Source organism: Helicoverpa zea, chromosome 19 (genome assembly GCF_022581195.2).
Source record: "Helicoverpa zea isolate HzStark_Cry1AcR chromosome 19, ilHelZeax1.1, whole genome shotgun sequence".
NCBI lineage: Eukaryota > Metazoa > Arthropoda > Insecta > Lepidoptera > Noctuidae > Helicoverpa > Helicoverpa zea.
The window spans coordinates 8,995,072-9,015,486 of record NC_061470.1 but is presented as its reverse complement, the minus strand read 5'-3'; the positions used below and the strand labels follow the sequence as shown (position 1 = coordinate 9,015,486).

The 20,415-nt window shown below is 36.1% G+C and overlaps 1 protein-coding gene across 1 annotated transcript in view; it reads left to right on the top strand.

Moving 5' to 3' along the window:
- LOC124639646 overlaps positions 1-20,415 on the top strand; it is a 56,111-nt gene that overhangs the window by 12,383 nt on the left and 23,313 nt on the right. The window contains exons 6-9 of the mRNA XM_047177087.1: positions 6,040-6,147; positions 6,520-6,660; positions 9,545-9,697; positions 17,732-17,862. Coding sequence (XP_047033043.1) covers positions 6,040-6,147; positions 6,520-6,660; positions 9,545-9,697; positions 17,732-17,862 — 533 coding nt within the window. The remainder of the gene's footprint in view (positions 1-6,039; positions 6,148-6,519; positions 6,661-9,544; positions 9,698-17,731; positions 17,863-20,415) is intronic.

The following is a 20,415-nucleotide window of genomic DNA, read 5'->3' as shown; positions in this document are numbered from 1 at the left end:
TGAGTGCAGTGTTAATGTGATCTGTAAATTTTGAGAGCAACTCAGTAGTGCTTTTATTTGGCTGAAAACCATATTGTGACTCATTTATAATAGAATTTTTTCCATAAAATGTGTATATTTGGTTACAAACAAATTTTTCGACAATTTTGTCTATTGACGATAATAACATATATTGACGATAAACAGTTGGTTCGCCCAACAATAGTAGGTAATATCGTGTCATGAAAATACAGCAGTTCAATGTAACGTCGCGTCTTCTATTGGATAATCCATTATTCAGGTCAAACTCGCGGTCCAATTACAGAGGAATATGAACCTTAAACCTAGCGATTAAGTTGTAGAATTGCTTGGTGGCCGTGAAATTGTATGAAATGGTCTGAGTTAAAAATATTCTTTTCGTGCAAGTTTGAAAAGAAGGCAGTGGTGCAATGTATTTTTTAATACCTGGAGTAATTATCTGTGGAACTTGATTTTATTTTGAACAACAATTTTATAATTACATATGTGCCTATGTAAATATAACTAAAAAAATAAGAGCCAATCGAGCCATAGTATTCTTTATAACTCCCAGCATTTTATTTAGACATTATCCTATAAACTGAATAGAAATTGTAGATCCGAATATTTTTAACGATGCAATCACAGATACTGACAGTTTACTGTATCGGAAGCCTGTTATTGCGCGCCATTGGCTGTTCGAGGACGATTTTACTTTTAAATTGAGAATAAAAATGCATCGAAGGAAACTATTGTTCAGTCTAGCTTCGGTCGGTTTGAGTCGTCAAAGCTTCGGCGTTCTGTTTTCAAATAAAATATGTATTCGAATTTTGAATGTAAGCTAATGTAGACAAATAGAGGAATATTTCGTTTGTTATTTACGATTTTGTTTTGCTTTTATTCAATTTTGCTTTTTATTTCTGGTTCCAACTGAAAGTTGTGGTGGCCTAGTGGGTAAAGGACCAACCTCTCAAGTATGGAGGCGCGGGTTCGATCCCAGGTCAGGCAAGTACCAATGCAACTTTTCTAAGTTTGTATGTACTTTCTAAGTATATCTTAGACATCATTGACTGTGTTTCGGATGGCACGTTAAACTGTAGGTCCCGGCTGTCATTGAACATCCTTGGCAGTCGTTACGGGTAGTCAGAAGCCAGTAAGTCTGACACCAGTCTAACCAAGGGGTATCGGGTTGCCCGGATAACTGGGTTGAGGAGGTCAGATAGGCAGTCGCTTCTTGTAAAGCACTGGTACTCAGCTGAATCCGGTTAGACTGGAAGCCGACCCCATCATGATTGGGAAAAAGGCTCGGATGATGATGATTTCTGGTTCCAACTGCAGTTACAACATAAAAAAATGTTGTGGTATCAGGATCTATAGCTTTTAAATTTATATTCAAAACTAAAATGGCAAAAACATACAGACGGAAGTCATATCTTAACAATATGCTAGTGAGTAGGTAACGTTCGGGGACATTGGGTTTACGTGTCCTCACAGTGCCTGAGGGTGGAACGCCGCCGACTTCCAAACTCTGAGCTGTTAACCCACAAAGTGATTTCAGCAAACCCAAGAATGGAGCCAGTGTACATCAGTCACGCTTGTTACCATTAAAACCAAGGGACCTATTAAAACAAACAACGAAAACAAAATACAACTTTTCTATCCATCGCTTTCACAGTCTTTTCAATATCTACAGGGCAGTCAACCCTTTCGTCTCTTGGGAATGGCCACGTAAACAGGGGCCGCGAAAGTGTCAACTTTCCCTTAAGGGCGTAACCCCGAGGCAAGCCATAAAACGTCTATCGATTTCATTCGTATCCCACTTGTCATCTCTTATCTATGTTACCTACTCTGGGTTACATTTTTTTAAGAAAGGAGGTTACATTTTGTAAGTAGAAATCTTTTTTTACGTATTTATGCTGGTATTTTGGGGTGCCTAACAATGGTATAAAATATAAGCTGTGAAAAGAGTAATTTATTGCTTATAAAGGAAAAATGAGTGTAACACCCAAAAGTCGTAAACAACTGCTTATGAATAAGTATAAGTACTTACCTCTTTTGAACGATAAACTTAAAAACACGTAAATATGAATGATCTTACAATTCTGTAAAAAAAATATTTATTGAAAATAATCATTTAACAAACATATTTAGTGCTTGATGTGATGACATTTTACAATGATCAGATGAGTTGTGACATTCTACAATGAAACTGTTGGTATCAAATATAAGTAGGTTAGTATGAGGAGTACTTACACCACAAAATATGTGATATTATGAAAAGAAGATAATTCCCACGAGATACCAACCCATCAAGGACATGAGTATCACTGAACAAAAAGGGAGCAATTCAAATCTACATAAACACAGCAGTTTGAGTGTGAATAAGAAAAATGCCTACATTATCCCTGAACTGAGAGAGTTCCACAATAAGTATTTCTGTTAATAACGCCGACGAACGTATAAAATGAAAAATTGCTAAACTTTACGCACAAGACTTATGCGAAGTCGTAAAACGAAGTTATTTTAGGTATTATTCCTACTCCATACATTTAATTTAATTCCGAAAGTCAGAGGCGAGAGAACAAAAACGTTTTTAATATTGTGCGTATATTAACCTCTTTTTTATCAATATTTTTTGTTGTCTTTTCAAAGAAAAAATAAAAAATAAACGTTCTGAACCACCTTATTTTTTCTAAATACAAAAATTCCAACAGCATTATTAAAAATGTTTCAATAAAAATAAAAAATAAATGTGAAAAACTTTTTTCAGAATGTGTAGGTACTTATTACCTACAATATATAGGACTAGGTTTTATAAATAACCTCTAACTAACGTACCTATATAAAATAGAAATATAAAAGATTTCACTGTCTAGTAACTTTCTTTTGATCCTCTTTTATATTCTTCATTGTTATTATATCCAGATTCTAACGAATGTATTTGTTGGTAATATGGTTGTACATATAGGCATACTAGCTTTTGCCCGCGACTTCGTTCGCATGGAATAGTGACTTCCGGCATATTTTTGGTTTGACCAATAGATGGCGCTATATGTCCGGAATAATTTTTTTTTTTTTTTTTAAATAAAAACTATCCTGTGTCCTTTCTCAAGTTCCAAACTATGTCTGTACCAAATTTCACACAAATCGGTTCAGTAGTTTAGGCGTGAAGAAAAGACAGACAGACAGACAGACAGACAGAGTTACTTTCACATTTATAATATTAGTTAGGATTACTTACTACATGGTTGGTAATAAGATTGTAAGTAAATGATTGATGATGCTTTGTATTAAAATCATGCAATGTTAAAAAGTTCCGTAATTGATTAATATTGTAGGTATAGGTATTCGATGCATATTTATTTGATGATACAATTTTGTAATTCGAATGCGAATTGAAAAATTGTGATCATAATGTCCAAATATTTTTATTGTCTTTATATTATTATATTTAGAAGTTCGGAAAAAGGGGTTCTTTTTATAAAAGCTTTGGAGTAGTTGGGCAAAGCACGTGGGAATAAGCCGAATGACCTGGTCAGAACATTTCTTTAATTGTTAATACTTGGTAGATAACATATTATTTTTACTCTAGACCAGTGGTTCTTAACCTTTTTGTCATGAGGGACCACTTTACCAAAAGTTTGTCTTGCCGGGGACCACCCCATTGGTTTGTCTAAATTGAGGGTTCTTTGATAAAGAATACAAGCACACTTTATAATTAGCACTCATTTCTTTATTATTTAGCAAAAAAGCTACAGATTTTAATTTAATGAGATTTTTGTGACTGCATTCTCTTAGCTAACTTCCGAATTCTTGGTTCAGTTCTACTTACAAATATGCGAGCGAAGCGAGCGCGAAATTTTTTTCGAACTCGTACGGACGTAAAATGTAGCCCAAACGTACCTACTTAACTTTTTGTTTGTCGAGAAATGCAAAAACGAGGGCATATAGTTTCTGAATGCGCGAGCGAAGCGAGCGGGAAATTTTAATTATTTTTTAAGACTCAGAACCAAAATTACGTAAAAGGGCTACATTTTAAACCTTAATTTTTTTCTGTTGGTCAAGTAAGATGGATAGCAACGTCGCGAAGCAAAGCTTCGCGGACCACTTGGAATGCCTCCAGGGACCACCAGTGGTCCGCGGACCACCGGTTAAGAACCACTGCTCTAGACCATCCTGAGATTTCAATGTAATTTTCTATAAAAGTTTGAACAAATAAAAATAATAAAATTCTCTTCATTGGAATTAAGATTGACAGGTGAAATAAGTTTGGAAACACATTTCTATTTAATTTGACAAGAATATCTAAGTTTATTGAGTTTTCAAAGAAAAGTAATAAAAGTTTTATAAAACTGTGTTTATACAAGTCTCTGGCGATTACATACCTAATTGTTTTTTTTTTTTGTAAAAGTTTTTTTCTGCTAACTTCTGCCCGCGGTTTTCACGTTCCTTTGGGGAATACTTCTTGTACTCGAATAAAAATCAGACTATATTATAGCCTGATGTGGGTATAAGCTACATTTTGTCCATCGTAATTCTTTAAGTCATTAGGTAAAGCCCAATAGAGAAACAAATATACAAACCCACAAACTTTCTTCATTATATATATATTTTTTTTATTGCTTTTAAATTTTGAAGCATTTTATTCACAAAATATTTACATTAATTGAAAAAAAAAAAAAAACTTATATATATACAGGAATGAATTTTATCCAGTGCGCAAACTTTGTCGACTTATAGTTAAATAAGTTTTGTAACACGTTGGGCAGCCACTTATCACACGTTGGGCCGCCACTTATAGCCCTAGCGGAGCCCTACACACGATGGGCGTCACTAAACTAGGCTATTTAACGAATGGAAACCACTGGATACTGTTTGAGTTTAAGTTTATTTCAAAGAAAACACGAAACGAAACAGTTATACAGTTGGACAACAACCACGAACGTTACAAAACTAACTAATGAACTAAACCCTGAGTTGAAACAATGGGGCGAGCGTATTCAACTACATGACGAGACTCAAGCGAGGCGCATCCGACGCGCACTCGCGGCACACGCTTCTTGCTCACTGTCCGCGTGAGCGGCTGCGCGATGTCGCGTCCCCTTCCACGCGCCCTCTTGCGGCGCGTGTAACTAACTAACAGGGCGGCAAACTACTTGCGCGACATACAGCCACACGCTATAGTTTTATAGATACGTATATTTTTATTTTGTAGTGTTTTAGTACAAAAGGAAAAGTTATTGATAACGAAAGATATTTATTTTGTAACCGATAGTATGGTCACAGTCATCATAGTATGCACGGCGGCAACGCGAAACCGGTTTACTGACGGAGCACCGCTCGGCGCGCGTAAGAATAGTTGGTATCCATATTTTGCTGATTTTAGGGCAGACAAAAGAATGAAAAAAATTCTTATTCTGATGATGCAGATATGTTCTGTTAACGATTCTGGACCACCAGTTTTTTTTGCGCACTGCTTAAAATTAATTCCTGTATACAACTTAAAACTAATATAGTGCATCAAAAAATTGCTCCTCATCGCTGTCACTGGGTAATGTACCCAAAAGACTGGCAGCATTGCCACGTTGGATGGCACTTGTATGGCACAGCAGTACCGTATGATGGTGATGGCTGCATGCATATTAATTTTGAGTATCCTTTCCGAAACATCATTCAAATTTTGAATTTTCTTCTCAAGGAGGCAAAGAGAACTTTGGTCTATCGGTTTAATTTCAGGAGCTATTGTGAGGAAATTTTGAAGAATAGTCTGTCTGTCAGTCGAGTCGGGTATAAAAAGTTCACATTTAGAAAGGTTGAGGTCGAGGCCAATGTCGTGGAATTTATCTTTTAGGAAAACTAAATCATTAAGAACAGTATCTCTGTTGCCTCCCAGGGTCCCGTCGTCGAGATACCACACGTTAAATTCAGAATTTAGCTGCCGAATAATTGGGTCAATCGCCAAACTAAAAATCACAGGCACTATAATTTTTTAATATAAAATAGTACGCAGGTAGGATTGAAGTTTTTTCTTTCTGTCGACAGATAATGTGTCATTTCTTCTGGCTGACGGTGGACGGTATAAGCGACGTGGTCTTCGCTCTGGACCTCGTTGTGCAGCTCAGAACTGGCTACTTGGAGCAGGGACTGATGGTGAGCATAACTATGTTACTTTTTATAGTCTTTACCAGTTTTTAAGTCCTGACGTAAAAAAGGTTATTTCAACCTTTCTGTACTTCCGTTCATGTTACCGAAGCTTTTAAAGCGATGAACCGAGTTGGATGCAGGTTTTTTTTTATTCGAAAGCTGGTTTATCTGTGTTGTTCTAAGAGACAGGTTTCATCAAAATGAGCTCAGCCGTTTTAAAGTAATTAGCCGTTTTGTCAACAACAGAAAGGATATCAGATACAAAATAGCGACGATATCGCAAAAAGCACGTAAATCGTGTAAATCCTGTAAGGATAGTTTTAGCAGGTAATTATTAATATTGCATATATTAACCAAATACACAATTTTTGTTCCCAGGTATACGACTCGAAGAAACTAGCGAAACATTACCTGAAGTCGCGTAACTTCCTCCTCGACATAGTGTCACTAGCTCCCCTAGATTTACTGCAGCTCCACATCGGAACCAACCCCATCATCCGCTTCCCTAGGTTTTGTAAGGTAAGCACGCAATATTTTCTTATTACTTAGATCCGGCGCCTATTTGTGTCATCGTATGGCAAGGCATTTTAGGGGATGAATAACAGAAGGTATAACTTCAGGGCCGATTTTTCAATAGATAACTTTTATCTGAGGAAGCGGTTTGACATAAGAAGCTGTCAATACGTCAAACATAATTTTCAAGGATCCATAAGGAACGATTTTACAAGCGCAAATAACTTAAAATAGTATAGTTTGACGTTTTGATAGCTTTTGTTGCTATAGAAAATATGTCAAGTAACTACATTTATTCCTCAATCCCTTAATCGTATGCAAATAGAGTTCACACAAAATTATAAAAGGAAAATTCCAAATTCAATTTAGTAATAACCAAGAATGTAATCAAATTAATAAACAAAAACAAAACATTGCTTAAGGGCAATACTCCGTGTAATCGTACTTACTTAAACAAATGAAAGACGTCGTCAGTTCAGTACTGAATGCTACATAAACTCTTAATTTAGACATAAAATGTAACAGTCGTAATTAAGACCTCCTTCAAAATCGTTTCACGAGGAAACAAGCATAAAGCTTAGTCCACATCTGGGCGAGACCTGCTGGTATTTTGTTGAATTATATTATTAAATGATTGTTCAAAAACCCTACTTAATCAACTCCTTTAAGAAGCTGTGTGAAGTACCTTTGACCTACCGTTTTTCGACGTTCATAACATAACACTTAATACATCTAAGCCGATTTAGTAATCATCAGTTAACTTATTAACCTGAGGAATAAAATATGGCGATTTGAAATATTTTCTACACAAAAGCTGTCAAATGTCAAAACTTATTCTTCGGAATAAAATCATCTGGCGATTTGAAAAATCGGGCAGTAGGTGGGGTTGATGGCTTGCATGTGATTTTATATTATAAGACATCCGACATATAAAATAATGGAGACCATCACAGACATTTTTTAAAGTAGGTTTTTCAAGAGGATCAGTGACACAAGCAACACAACGTTACGTTCCAAATGTGAACTAACCTTTACGAATGAAATATTTGCAATCAAAACGGTTTTACACTCGCTTTGAATAGCTTTAATTTCAATGAATATTTGTAAGATTGGGACTTTGTTCATTATGTTACGGTCTCCAAACGTTTGGATTTCCGACAGTAATCATTGTGATTCGATGTTGTTTATTGAAATACTTTTACGTTGCTTCGTTGAGTTAACTTTAAGATTGTAGAACTTTGTGGTTGAAGGATAATAGAATGTGGATATTACCAGTACAAGGGTGGTCTGTTTTAATTTTGATTATTACAGTTATAGAATATTGATAATCGCTTTCAATTTTTTTTTTACTAAGCTTTTGTAACATGCAAATGATTTTATAGAAGAATATAAATAAAACCTGACTGAAATCTACGAGAAACTGTACTGTCTATTGACACAGAATAGAAAATAAGGCAACGGAGCCTACGGCACTGGGTTCATGTTTCGATAAAAGCTTTCGATCAAGGACGCTCAATCACTGGATATCTAGACTAGAAGATAGGCCAAGAATAAAAAATCTGCCAAATGGAGTTTCATCTATAAATCTATAGGTACTTATTAAGAATATAAAAAGGAAGAAATATATTTTTGTTTGTTTGTAAATAAACTCAAAAATTAGTGGACCGATTTTTAAAACTATTTCGCTACTAGAAAGCTACATTAGCAGTAGGTACGCGTAACATAGGCTATGTTTTATGCCGATACGGGCATTAGTTCCCACGGGATGCGTGTGAAACCAGGGGAAAACCGCTGGTATATAATAAAGAAGAAACATTTTTTTGCCTACTGAAACGAATTAAACAATCATTACACTAAGTACAGTGTCCCGGGTGGCATAGGCTATAGTTTACCACCCGGGTGCGTGCAGTAGTTGAAACGGGATGCGAGTGAAACTGCAGTAAAAAACTAGAATATAATATTTATATATAGTATTAATATAAATGACATGCATCTTCCAGATCATACTTTATGGCATAAAACTCCTTCCTAAGACCATAACTTTCACATTAAAGGTGAAAATGGTGTGCCGTGATAAATCCTTGATAGTTATAGCAAGGCCTTATTATAGGTGCAATAGCTTCCTTGAACGGACTATTATAGTCTGTAAGCACATATTATCGGTTTCCTATTAATACTACAAGATGGAGCAGTCACGTAAAACGAGACTCGTTATTATAAAATTTTATAAGAAGGTGCTAACGTAGGAAATCTTAATATTCCGCATTCACTTACTGTTACTGTTACTGTTACAGCCTTTTTTTATCGTCCCACTGCTGGGCACAGGCCTCCTCTCATACGGAGAAGGATTGAGCATTAATCACCACGCTTGCTCAATGCGGGTTGGTGATTTCAGACTATAGTCCAGGTTTCCTCAAGATGTTTTCCTTCACCTTTTTATCAGCCATTGGTGTCTAAGATATACTTAGAAAGTACATACAAACTTAGAAAAGATGCATTGGTACTTGCCTGACCTGGAATCGAACCCACACCCTCATACTCGAGAGGTTGGTTGTTTACCCACTAGGCCACCACGACTTTTCATTATTTCTTCACAAATAACCACCGCGCAATATGCATATAAGTAATTTGGACTTGAAATAATTGCATTTTTATGAATATTTATCAAATTATGATGGTATTTACTTGGTTATAATAACTTCGCTATGATCATTAAGATTCCGAAACTTCTCCGAAGAACTACTCATAAGTCAGCTGGGACAAATTCTGAGTCAGGATTTATACTTTCAATTACTTGAAAGAAACTCACTTCAGCAATTTCCAAAACTGAAAGTCATTTCGTGTATTCACATCTTTTTATTTTCCAAAACTAATAAAGTCTTTCTTCCAGGTGTACAGAGCAGTGGACTTCTACTACATAGTGGAGTCCAGGACGGTGTACCCGAACTTCTGGCGCGTCATCAACCTCATCCATATCCTGCTGATCCTGGCGCACTGGTTCGGCTGCTTCTACTTCTTGTTATCAGAAGCGGAAGGGTTCCAGGTTAGTACCTACTTCTGTCACACTTAGGTATATAATTGAAGCAAAGCTGTATTGTTTTTTATGTCTCAATATGAAAATTATCACTCTCACACAATTCTGAATTAGCATTATCGCTGTAAAACTTATTCATATAGCATAGCGTGATCCAATTCTTTGTACGTATTTTCTTCACCATATCACACAAGAGGCTTGGAATATCAAACCCGTCTCAATTGCTACCTAGAATATGATTTAACTAATGAAATTTCCCTGAATGTATTATTAGTAAAAAATATGCAAATTTTCAAGTAGGTAGGTAGTCCCCAAATTTTGAGCTGGGTTCCGTAATACCGCTAAGACCTAAAGGGAAGACGTGGCAAGACCTGTGCAGAGAAGAGATAAAGTCTAGATCAATATTTCTAATAAAGTCTAGATCAATATTTCTAACTAGCTGTTGCCCGCAACTTCGTCTGCGTGGGCAATATAGAATCGTCAAAATACTACTTATCCCGTAGGTGCATTCTTTCACGTGACAGTATAATTAGGATTAGCACTTCGCAGTCGCAAAGATTCATTGATCAAGGTTGTGTTGTGGATGTGACCATTTATCTAAACAAAAGAAGTAAAGTTTGTGACGTTGTTCAGCCAATTTGGAAAATTATTACGTATGGTGCGTAAGTAATTTTCACAGGAAACAGCTATAATCTATGTCTACATGCTTTGAGTCTGATAAAGCTGTCATTTGTACATTTTCTGCAGCTGCTGTGACTAATCAGAAGCCAGAAAGTCTGTCAGTCTTACCATAATATGGATATCGTCTTGTGTAGTTGACTGGATTGTAGATAGGTAGTCGCTCCAAGCAAAATATTGGTACTAAAACAGATTCGGTGACTGGAAGCCAACACCAACATAGTTGGGGAATAGCTGGATGGATGATAAAATGAGTCATCATCATCAGCAGGCGCATAGGGTAGGATAGTTTCACTTACTCATGGTAAGGCTGACCACACATTAGGCGTGCGCGATCCTCGGGCGTGTGAGTAGTGCGGGCGTCGCGAGCACGCTGCGTGAACGTCGCGTTTTGCTGCCCTGCGGCATGTGTGAAGAGTGCAAGCGACGCGCTCGCGGCGAGCACGCGGCGCTCGAGTTGCGTTCTTACCCCTTCGCCTGCTATCCCCGCCGCCCGCTAAACGCCTTAGCAGTTAAACGTCAAGGAGAGCGGCGCGTGCGCGCCGCGAGCGCGCTGCAAATGCCGCAGGGCAACAAAACGCGACGCTTACGCAACGCGCTCGCGACGCACGCGCGGCGCCCGCGCTACTCACACGCCCGAGGATCGCGCACGCCTAATGTGGGGAAGGCCTAAGCCAGGACTCCACCGAAATGTTTGCATTAGTTCACGAATAGGCAAAATGTACGTATCTGTGAGAGTCCACTTCATGTGTTCGTACTTGAAACCTGTAGTTTTGCCAAGATTTTCAAAATGCACGCTCGCAATTTGTCATTTCTTGGTGGAGCCAGCAAATCAAAAGAAACATAAGTGTTGTATACTGTGCGTCACTACCGCACACCGGGAAAATTTCGCTCTTGCGGAGGACGTTTATATACCATATTTTGTGTCACACGTAAACAGGACGACAGTAAGTATCCACCGAAACACTTTCAAAGATCTAATGAACGAACAAATCAGACCTGACTTGGTCACCTGGGACCAATCAGAGCTCTATGAAAATGGATGGTTTCTGAACATTTATTCACCTCATTCAACGATGAATGTAATTCTGATCAATTCTGATGGTACTATTAAGAACACTTGCTTAGCGCAGAAGCTGACGTTGGCAGGTCAACTCTTTTGACTTCTCGAATAGGATACCATTGGTTTTTGCGCAATGCACACCTGCAATGCATTCTGGATTAGGATAGGATATAGGTGGATAGGATTTGCAACAGAGAACAATTCTGTCTTTGTGATTAAATGATATCAAACGTAGTTTTATATAAAAGGTGTTTTTTTAGACTTGGCTCGGGTCTTACTGAGACTGTTCGTAATCGTGAACAGTGTATTTGCGATCAGAAGTTGAAAGTAAGCATGTATCTGGTATGCGGCGCGTAATTTGTACGTTTTCAGACGCATAAAGCATTTTACGTGTGTATGGTATTAAATAGAGTATGAGGGCGCGGGTTCGATCCCAGGTCAGGCAAGTACCAATGCAACTTTTCTAAGTTTGTAAGTACTATCTAAGTATATCTTAGACACCAATGACTGTGTTTCGGATGGCACGTTAAACTGTAGGTCCCGGCTGTCATTGAACATCCTTGACAGTCGTTACGGGTAGTCAGAAGCCAGTAAATCTGACACCAGTCTAACTAAGGGGTATCGGGTTGCCCGGGTAACTGGGTTGAGGAGGTCAGATAGGCAGTCGCTTCTTGTAAAGCACTGGTACTCAGCTGAATCCGGTTAGACTGGAAGCCGACCCCAACATAGTTGGGAAAAGGCTCGGAGGATGATGATGGTATTAAATAGAGAGAGCTCCCATTTCTTATCTGCACTTTGTATCTGGGCTTGTTTTTAAAGCTACAGAATCCTACATTACCTTCCTCACGCTTAGCAGCGCTTGCGAGAGATAGATCCTCATTTCTTCTAGGATTAAGTTTACATATTTTGCATCAGAAAAAATAATTAAGGTCTACTTAATACTACTCACTCAAAGTACTTTGTTTTAAGGCCACCACATTAGTGGAAGATAAGCTAAACTATGTTTATGAAAAAATCCTGATATGAACTCCATCTGTAACTTTAAATGATAATTAATTGTTCCACTAAAGTCATCATTTTTGACATAATGTTCAAAAAATTATTTAGATGGCACCGTTTTAAATTTGGCCGAGAACTATTAATTTTCCTTTCATCAAGGTAATAATTATAGTTGGATTTTGATGTGGCACGGCAAACTGACAAACACTATTGAAATGTCTATCGAAAAATTACACTTCGTGTTAAAATATGGTGAATTACGGAAAATACACAACTCCATCTGTTGAAATAATAATCCTCTATAAAGAATGTATGGTAATATTGTAATTTACCACCTCGCTCCTTTGACAAATTGATGATGTATTGTATTTACCACAGATGGAGCTACTTTAACCTTGGCTAAACAAAATTTTCATTTTTTTTTTTCTTCCGATGTTACTTATAAAGGTGTGATTTTCGGTGTAAAGATTAATAATAGGCCGATCAACTAATATAAGTACAACATTCAAATGTACAGTTATGACAAATAGATTGCGTGTCGTAATATTTTACATCTTGAATTCACAAAATTAATCATATCTTTTGATAGAGTGAATCGATTTCGATGAAACAAAAACTAAGTAATACCCCAAGTTACGTAGAATTTTTGTATATAAGCATTGTCTGCATTTAATTCGTAGATTTTACGTGAATCCCGAACAAACAAACAGATAAACAGACAAACAGACAAACAGACAAACAGACAAAAATGACAAAAATGATGGAAATGGGTTCTGTTAGTTATCCTTTAACATGCTGGCTATTTTTTTTGTCAATTTCTTCAATGTACAAAAATTACTTTTCTACAGATTTATTATATGTATAGATGACCTAAGGCTTTTTCGCAAAACTAGTGCTAAGCTTAAGATTCTTATTAAAATCACGCGCAATTAGATGTAATAAGTAATTAATAAATAATTTACGAGATTGAAGTTTTCTTACTTCACAAGTTTGGGCCGAATTTCAGAAAGTGTATTCAATTATGCCAGTTACATTGAAGCTTCTGCAAAATACATAATAGGTACAACTTAGTTTCACGACCCAATCCATAATCGAATATAAGAGGAAATGTAAGACAAGTTACGTACTATTATCAGGACACTTATTTACTATATTAATACATTACATAAACAATGAAATTACTTGGAAATTATCTAGATTTCATATTCACTAGATTTCTTAAACACACAATTCTATGATGAGATTTGCAAAGGGCGTAGGTAACGCATATCATATTCACGGTTATAGTCAATTTGCTTTTGAATTTCAAATTATTAGGGTACTCCTACGACTATCCAGGGATTAAATTATTTGGGTGTAGACAATATCTATGTAAATATAACGTTATGTTTGAAATACACTGATTGAAAAAATATTTGACAGTACCCTTGAGATTATTTTCTAGACTTTACTTACTACAGTAAATAAACTTTTATTTCTTAGAGAAGTCGATAAACTTATCTCAAAATCATCAAGTTACTGAGCTCAATCGAAAATCCATGTAGGTATATTTATATTCATCGTATTTATACAGATGTGATTTTAAATGCGTTATAAATAATTCACCGCTTGGTGAACACATTTAAATCATACCGTATAGAAAAATAAAATATATGGCTAATGAAAAACTCCTATAATAATGAATGTCGTACTAGTTTATTAATGTATTATCCACAAACTTCCCCCTTTTATGCTCATGATTAAGTGGAGGTTTAGTCTTCCAAGACTTATATCTTTACGTCTGACTATAACCACTCATATTACTTTGTCTATTGAACTCAGCTTAGGAATTCAATTTGAATCTATAGCAGAGCCATTTAATGTCCTTCCACGTTTGAGTGTCCTAAAAACTTTTATATTGAATACAGGACATAGAATTCCTTTGACAATGGTTATATACGGATTTGAACGAGATTCAGATAGGCCGGATCTCGTGCCGCGGTTAACCGACGTAATGAAAATGCCTGTCGATATGGTTCGGGACGTAAATCTTTTAGAGTGATTTATTCATTTAGCGTGTGACGTTAATAGGTGGGAGTAATTCAATCACTTCTTGGTTTTGTGCTTATTACAGGTTTTGAAAGTATTGATTAGGTCGATGGTAATGGTAGAATGAGGATGATAATATAAGCTAAGGACGACATTAGGGTTTTGGACTTCTGGAGTGGACTTCTTAGGTACTTCTCTACCTAAGCATAGAGATGAATAAGCCTACAGAATGATGATGAAGTTAAAAAGTTGAAGATAAAGGGAAGTAAAATGAGAATGACGTTGAGTTAAATATGGAAATTAAGCCATAGCTTCTGAAATATAATGAATTGATTACGTCATCTTAGGAACTCAAAATCAATTCTGAAATGAAAACTAGTGGGTGAAAACCAACTGGTATTGCTGTCACCTAAAACTGAACAAACAAACCATTTTATAAAGAAACACGAGGTAAAATCGTAAAAGAAAGTAGAAGCAACCCCGTAGAGACAAAACACACTTGAGAACTTCAACATACGTTTCCTAGATCCAACTACCCTACAAACGGGTTCTTAGATTAGTCAAGATATAAACCCTAGGTCACGGAACTGAGGATCGTTAATTTGTAGCCGACAGTTCTCATTACGACACGTTGGACGTAAAGTACGGTACTAACACTCGGTTAATGCCGCGAACAAACGTAATGTTTTACGTCCTTTTGGAGATTTTGTAAAACGATTGTCTAGTTTTGAGATTTTGAAGTTTGACGTATGTTGACGTAGTCCCGTGTATTTGGTCCTCCCGAATACACGGGAGTATCCAAAAGATCTCGAAAATCATGGATATTAATCAGGACTTACTATTTCAGTGTTAAGATCCGAAACTCAGGACCAACCACAAAATATTCAAGTACGTTTATTGCGTTACATACCTAATAGAAATTCGGTGTAAATATAAAACTGATGATGATGATTGATCATTTCACCTGTGAGACGTAGGAAACACATTTCGATCCACTCGTCGACATAACAATGCGAAAAAAAAGCTTTTACGGTAAATCGGCTGAACTGATTGAAAAGTTTGACATAGTGATAGATAATATACATATTATATAGCATATGACATGGTGACATATGTACAGTCGAAAGTAGGTGCTGCGTACTTGTCATCCGGGTGAGGGACGTATGGACGAATCCGCGACTGAAACCAGTCTTAAAATAAGACTCATTGCTTTAATTATAATGCTGAAAGAAGTTTTCAAGAAAGTAGAACAAACAATGTATGAACTTTGGTACAACAGACTGTAGTTTAAACTATATTCTCTGTTACATTATGACGCAATTTCAGTTTCAAATTATACTTTACTCTTTTATACTGGAGAATATAAGTTTAAAGACCACGGTCTTTTTAATAGTGTTGTTACATGTACTGGTTTTATTCCACGACCATAAAGTTATTGTTTCGAAAATTATTTGTACAAAATACAAGATCAAAGGTGAATTTATGTTACTGATACACACAGAAAAAATATTGTTTGTTAAAATCTACACGGCACGGAAAAACGCTTTATGAAAATAATATGTAAATGGTACCTACATTTCCATGGAACTTTCGAGTTGACCAAATTATAAACTTTATGTAAGAAAACATATTTAAATGTACCTGGGTGTAATCTGTTTGCATGTACGAGGTATGTACCTAAAATTTCTTAAATAGATACCATGAAAACGAAATTAGTTCTCCATTGCTTTTTTTAGGTACGTTACTGCTTCTCGTTTGAAGTGTTCAAATGGAAAAGTACCTAGAACAAAAGCTTCACCAACTACTCGTTTTTAACTAAATTATTAACATACATAAATGATCGGTTTACCCTATTAAAAGTTGAAAACAGTCACACATTTTCAAATGACCCTGTAGCGAACCATTCTATTATCCCACTTAAGATATGTCACTCGTAAACAATAGAGTTTAAATCACGGAGTAAAGGAAAGATAGCGGAGACGCCATGGAAGATAGGTCAGCCGACTTCTTGTAGGTCAAGTAACGAACTGTTGGCGTGATCAGTTACTAGAACTAACGAGACGTTCGGGTTCCTAGTCAAAACAAAACTACTCTGTCAAAGATTGGTCTTGATTGACTGGTCATTTTATTTTAAAAATAATGGGATAGTCCCACAGAATGCTTGTAAGGGCAGATCTTATTACTTTCCTCCTTACCCGAACTTGCGATAACCGATTTTTCGTTATATAACCTCCACTAGTCATTTTGTTCTCCATGGCTTAAACTTCCACTCTCTACCAAACAAATATACGGTCAGTGTAGAAAACTAAGTTTATAGCCGTCCTCTAATGACGAGGCGCCATTGTTGGATCCTTGCTAAGCTGATTTGCAAACCCTCAAAAGGTTTTTGCGGAGTAGCCCTCATTTCGTATTAGTCGGCCGAGATAAATTAAGGATTACTTTTTATCTCACTGGTACGTCGAAATGATGTATCGTTTGGCGGGTATTGATAGAATTTGGCACATATAGAAACCGTGGAAAAATCTGACGTTCAATTTATAACATTCCTCGTTTTTTTAAGAAAGTAATAAGTTCATTTGAAATTACCTGCACCGTGAGATTGCTATAATTTATTCACGACTTATGTCGAGATACCTTTGCTCGTTATGTTGTAAAAATCTCGCGACATACCTCACTACAAGATGTCTTATTTATATTCATGAACTGTCACAGAACGAGAGGTAATACTCAGAAAGTGTGAAGCATGAGATGTACTCAGTGGTTTATAACATGAACTTACATTAGGACTTAGGTCTCTCAGAAGTCAGTTGCTCTCACACTTGACTTTTGGGAATGAGTTTGGATCACGCTATGTTCGATTCCCGTGTAATTAATTTGACTATCCATGTAGAATTTCTCAATAGCTAGAAGAGTAGGTACATGCCTGGTGGATTCATAGTGCACCTTGATATTAACCACGGATACAAACTTCGTTCATCAAAGGTTTATATATATCGTCAATTATGTATAGCATGTAGGTACCAACATTATTATCAAATCTGCCTCGTTGGTCTAGCTGTCGCATAACACGACTGCTGTGCACGAAGTGTCGTTCGTGCACAGCAGTCGGGTTTATGTCCCATGCAGACAGCCGATCTTAGGTATACGAGAATAGTCTCCGTTACCGATGTTCGGCTAAGAAGACATTATCCTCATTATTATCAAATCGGAACAAGACCCGCACTCATTTGTATTACATATACCACCAACAGTCTATCAAACAAATCTTCTTTCAGGGCGACTGGGTGTACCCCCACCGGCCGGGAGACTACGCCACGCTCACGAGGAAGTACCTCGGCTCTCTATACTGGTCTACTCTCACTCTGACCACCATAGGAGATCTACCGACTCCTGAAACCAACGCCGAGTGAGTACAAGCATGTTTTATTACTTTCAAACAACTTTTCGCTGGTTACTCACTGTTGAGGGGTGCTATAGCGTAAACTTTCTACGCTATCTGCTGTTGTATTGGGCAATTAATATACTACTACTTAGTAATAAGAAGGGTTTATATGCTTACTCTTAAACGCTACCACGGTTAAACTTTTAACTATAAATATCGTCATTAACTTTTTGTCACTATAGGCATGTGCATTTAAAATTACTATCGACAAATTAAATGCCTTAATTATTCATACCTTACAATATCTTAGGTTATCTTAGGTACCTTAGGACCTGTGGAGTTAGCCAAATAGCACTAGATGAAAGAATATTCCCTCAAATGGACTGTCTTACAAAATATTCCATAAAAACTTAAAATAACGTTAACTACATATTATTCATATAGGTATCGATAGAATAACAATTTTATTTATCTAAGGAACGCGTATACTTTCTTAACGTTTCTTCAAAAGTATGTGGAGGGTTAAGACAGCAGTCTCGCTTATTCATGTAAAATTTTTTGAAAGGTTGTATGTATTCAACATATGAGAGTAGACATTTCAGTGAAACAAGGGTAAAACGAACACCCTTGACCTTAAAAGCGATTTCCACATTCCCCCAAAACTCATGACCTATTGTGTTAATATCACTCCACTTCTTCCAAGTGCCAACCTTCAGAAACTCCGACCAAGTACCAACATTACAGACTCAAGTAGGTGACAGTTTCTAAAAAAGGCTCTTCACGACTTTCGTTGAAACTTTTTATTCTTTTTCGTCGAGAAAAAATGAGACCGAGGCGTCCCCTTGTTTATATAATTTCAATTACCCTGCCTCTTGCTTTTTATTTTGTAACGTTATGACATTTTCGAAAAGATAATAGGACCCCATTTTGTTTCTTTTTTTATTATTTCCGTCACGTTTAGAGCAAAAACATAATCATTATCATGCTGCCTTTTCTTATGAATGGTCAACTTTTATGGTCCTTATTTATTTGTTTATAATTTTGAGTAGAATATGTCACTAAGTCAACATCAAAGTTTTCCACGACAGAAATTTTTATTATGTATGTATTTAATTTTTTCGTCTTTAACATTAACCAAATTAGTGTTACGTCATTTGTATTAATAGCAACGGCACGGGTTAACAACGAAACGAGGGTATGTTGTACCAGTATGCCCTTAAAAACAGCCTCATTAAGCGTCGGGTTGAATTCCAATTTCGGTTTCCCCCAATCATTAGTACGGTCCCGGATCATTAAAAACTGGAATGTCGAACTTAAGAATACAGCAGAACTCTCCAAGAATTTACGCAAGTAATTAAAAGTAGAAGCCAAAATTGTTATCAAGTATTAACGATCTAAGAAGCGATTAGTGAATGAAGGTTATAATTAAAATTACTTTGTCATGCAATCTTCTTTAAATAGAAAAAACAACAACAAATAAATGTACTCTTACTTTTAAGTTTTTTAAGTTTAAATTACTTACGTTATTAGAAATCTCGATTGTTCGATTTTCTTTTCACATTCATTACCCATAACGTGTTATATGATAACCTTTAATATTACTGGGATTCATTATTACCGTAATATTATTTGGTACATTGCTTTCGACATTTAGGTCTTGCCTGAAGGTACATCACACCTTCATAAACTCCGGAATGGTATTATTACGTATTAATGGTCATTATATTTTCTGGATAAAGAAAATACCGATCCACTTTTTTATCATCGCACGTGGATATACCCTTATAATGTATTGAAAAGCAATAACTTTAAATGCTATGAATAGACATAGGATCGTGGAAGCCTATAAAAATAACAATTTCCTGCTTTTATCTCTATAAAAAAGTCTAAAAATACCTTGATAACATAATTTTCTGGTCCGGTTTTTATACTGGACATAACGTTCATATAACGTCATAAAGAAAGTTCTAAATGCTTTTATGATGATCATAATATTTCATACACTCATTTTTCATTTCATTTTTATTTTTGACCATGTGTTTTTTTTTATATAATCTAACTAAGGCATTCTTTTCTTTTCACACCAACATTTATGTACTTTCGGAGTTAATTATTTATTTAATTTGTAGGTTACGTTTCTTCATGGCAAAGCATATTATAAGAATTACTAAATTCGTTAATATTTGAGTCTGGGGAACCTAAAACACATGATTAATTTATTGATCCAACGAACTCTTGGCCAGAGAATCGAATAAAATATTCTATCACATTAGGACACAGTCCAATTTGAGTGGAAGTGCAAATACAAATTAGAACTAGGCTCGAATAAGGTCGAATATCGATCAAAAATTAATCACTAAGTGGCTGATTACAAAAAAAGGTTGTTTTTGTACGTAAATCTTTGACTACCATACATCACTTTTCACCATAAATAATGTTTTTCTAACAGTTTTTGTTAAAGCCTGAAAACTACTCAACTAAAACCTTTGGCTGAAAACTTCATAGAATCTATTTCTTTGTGTTTCTTATCTAACTAAAAACTAGTTTCCTGGAAACTCGGACCAAAACTTTTTTCAT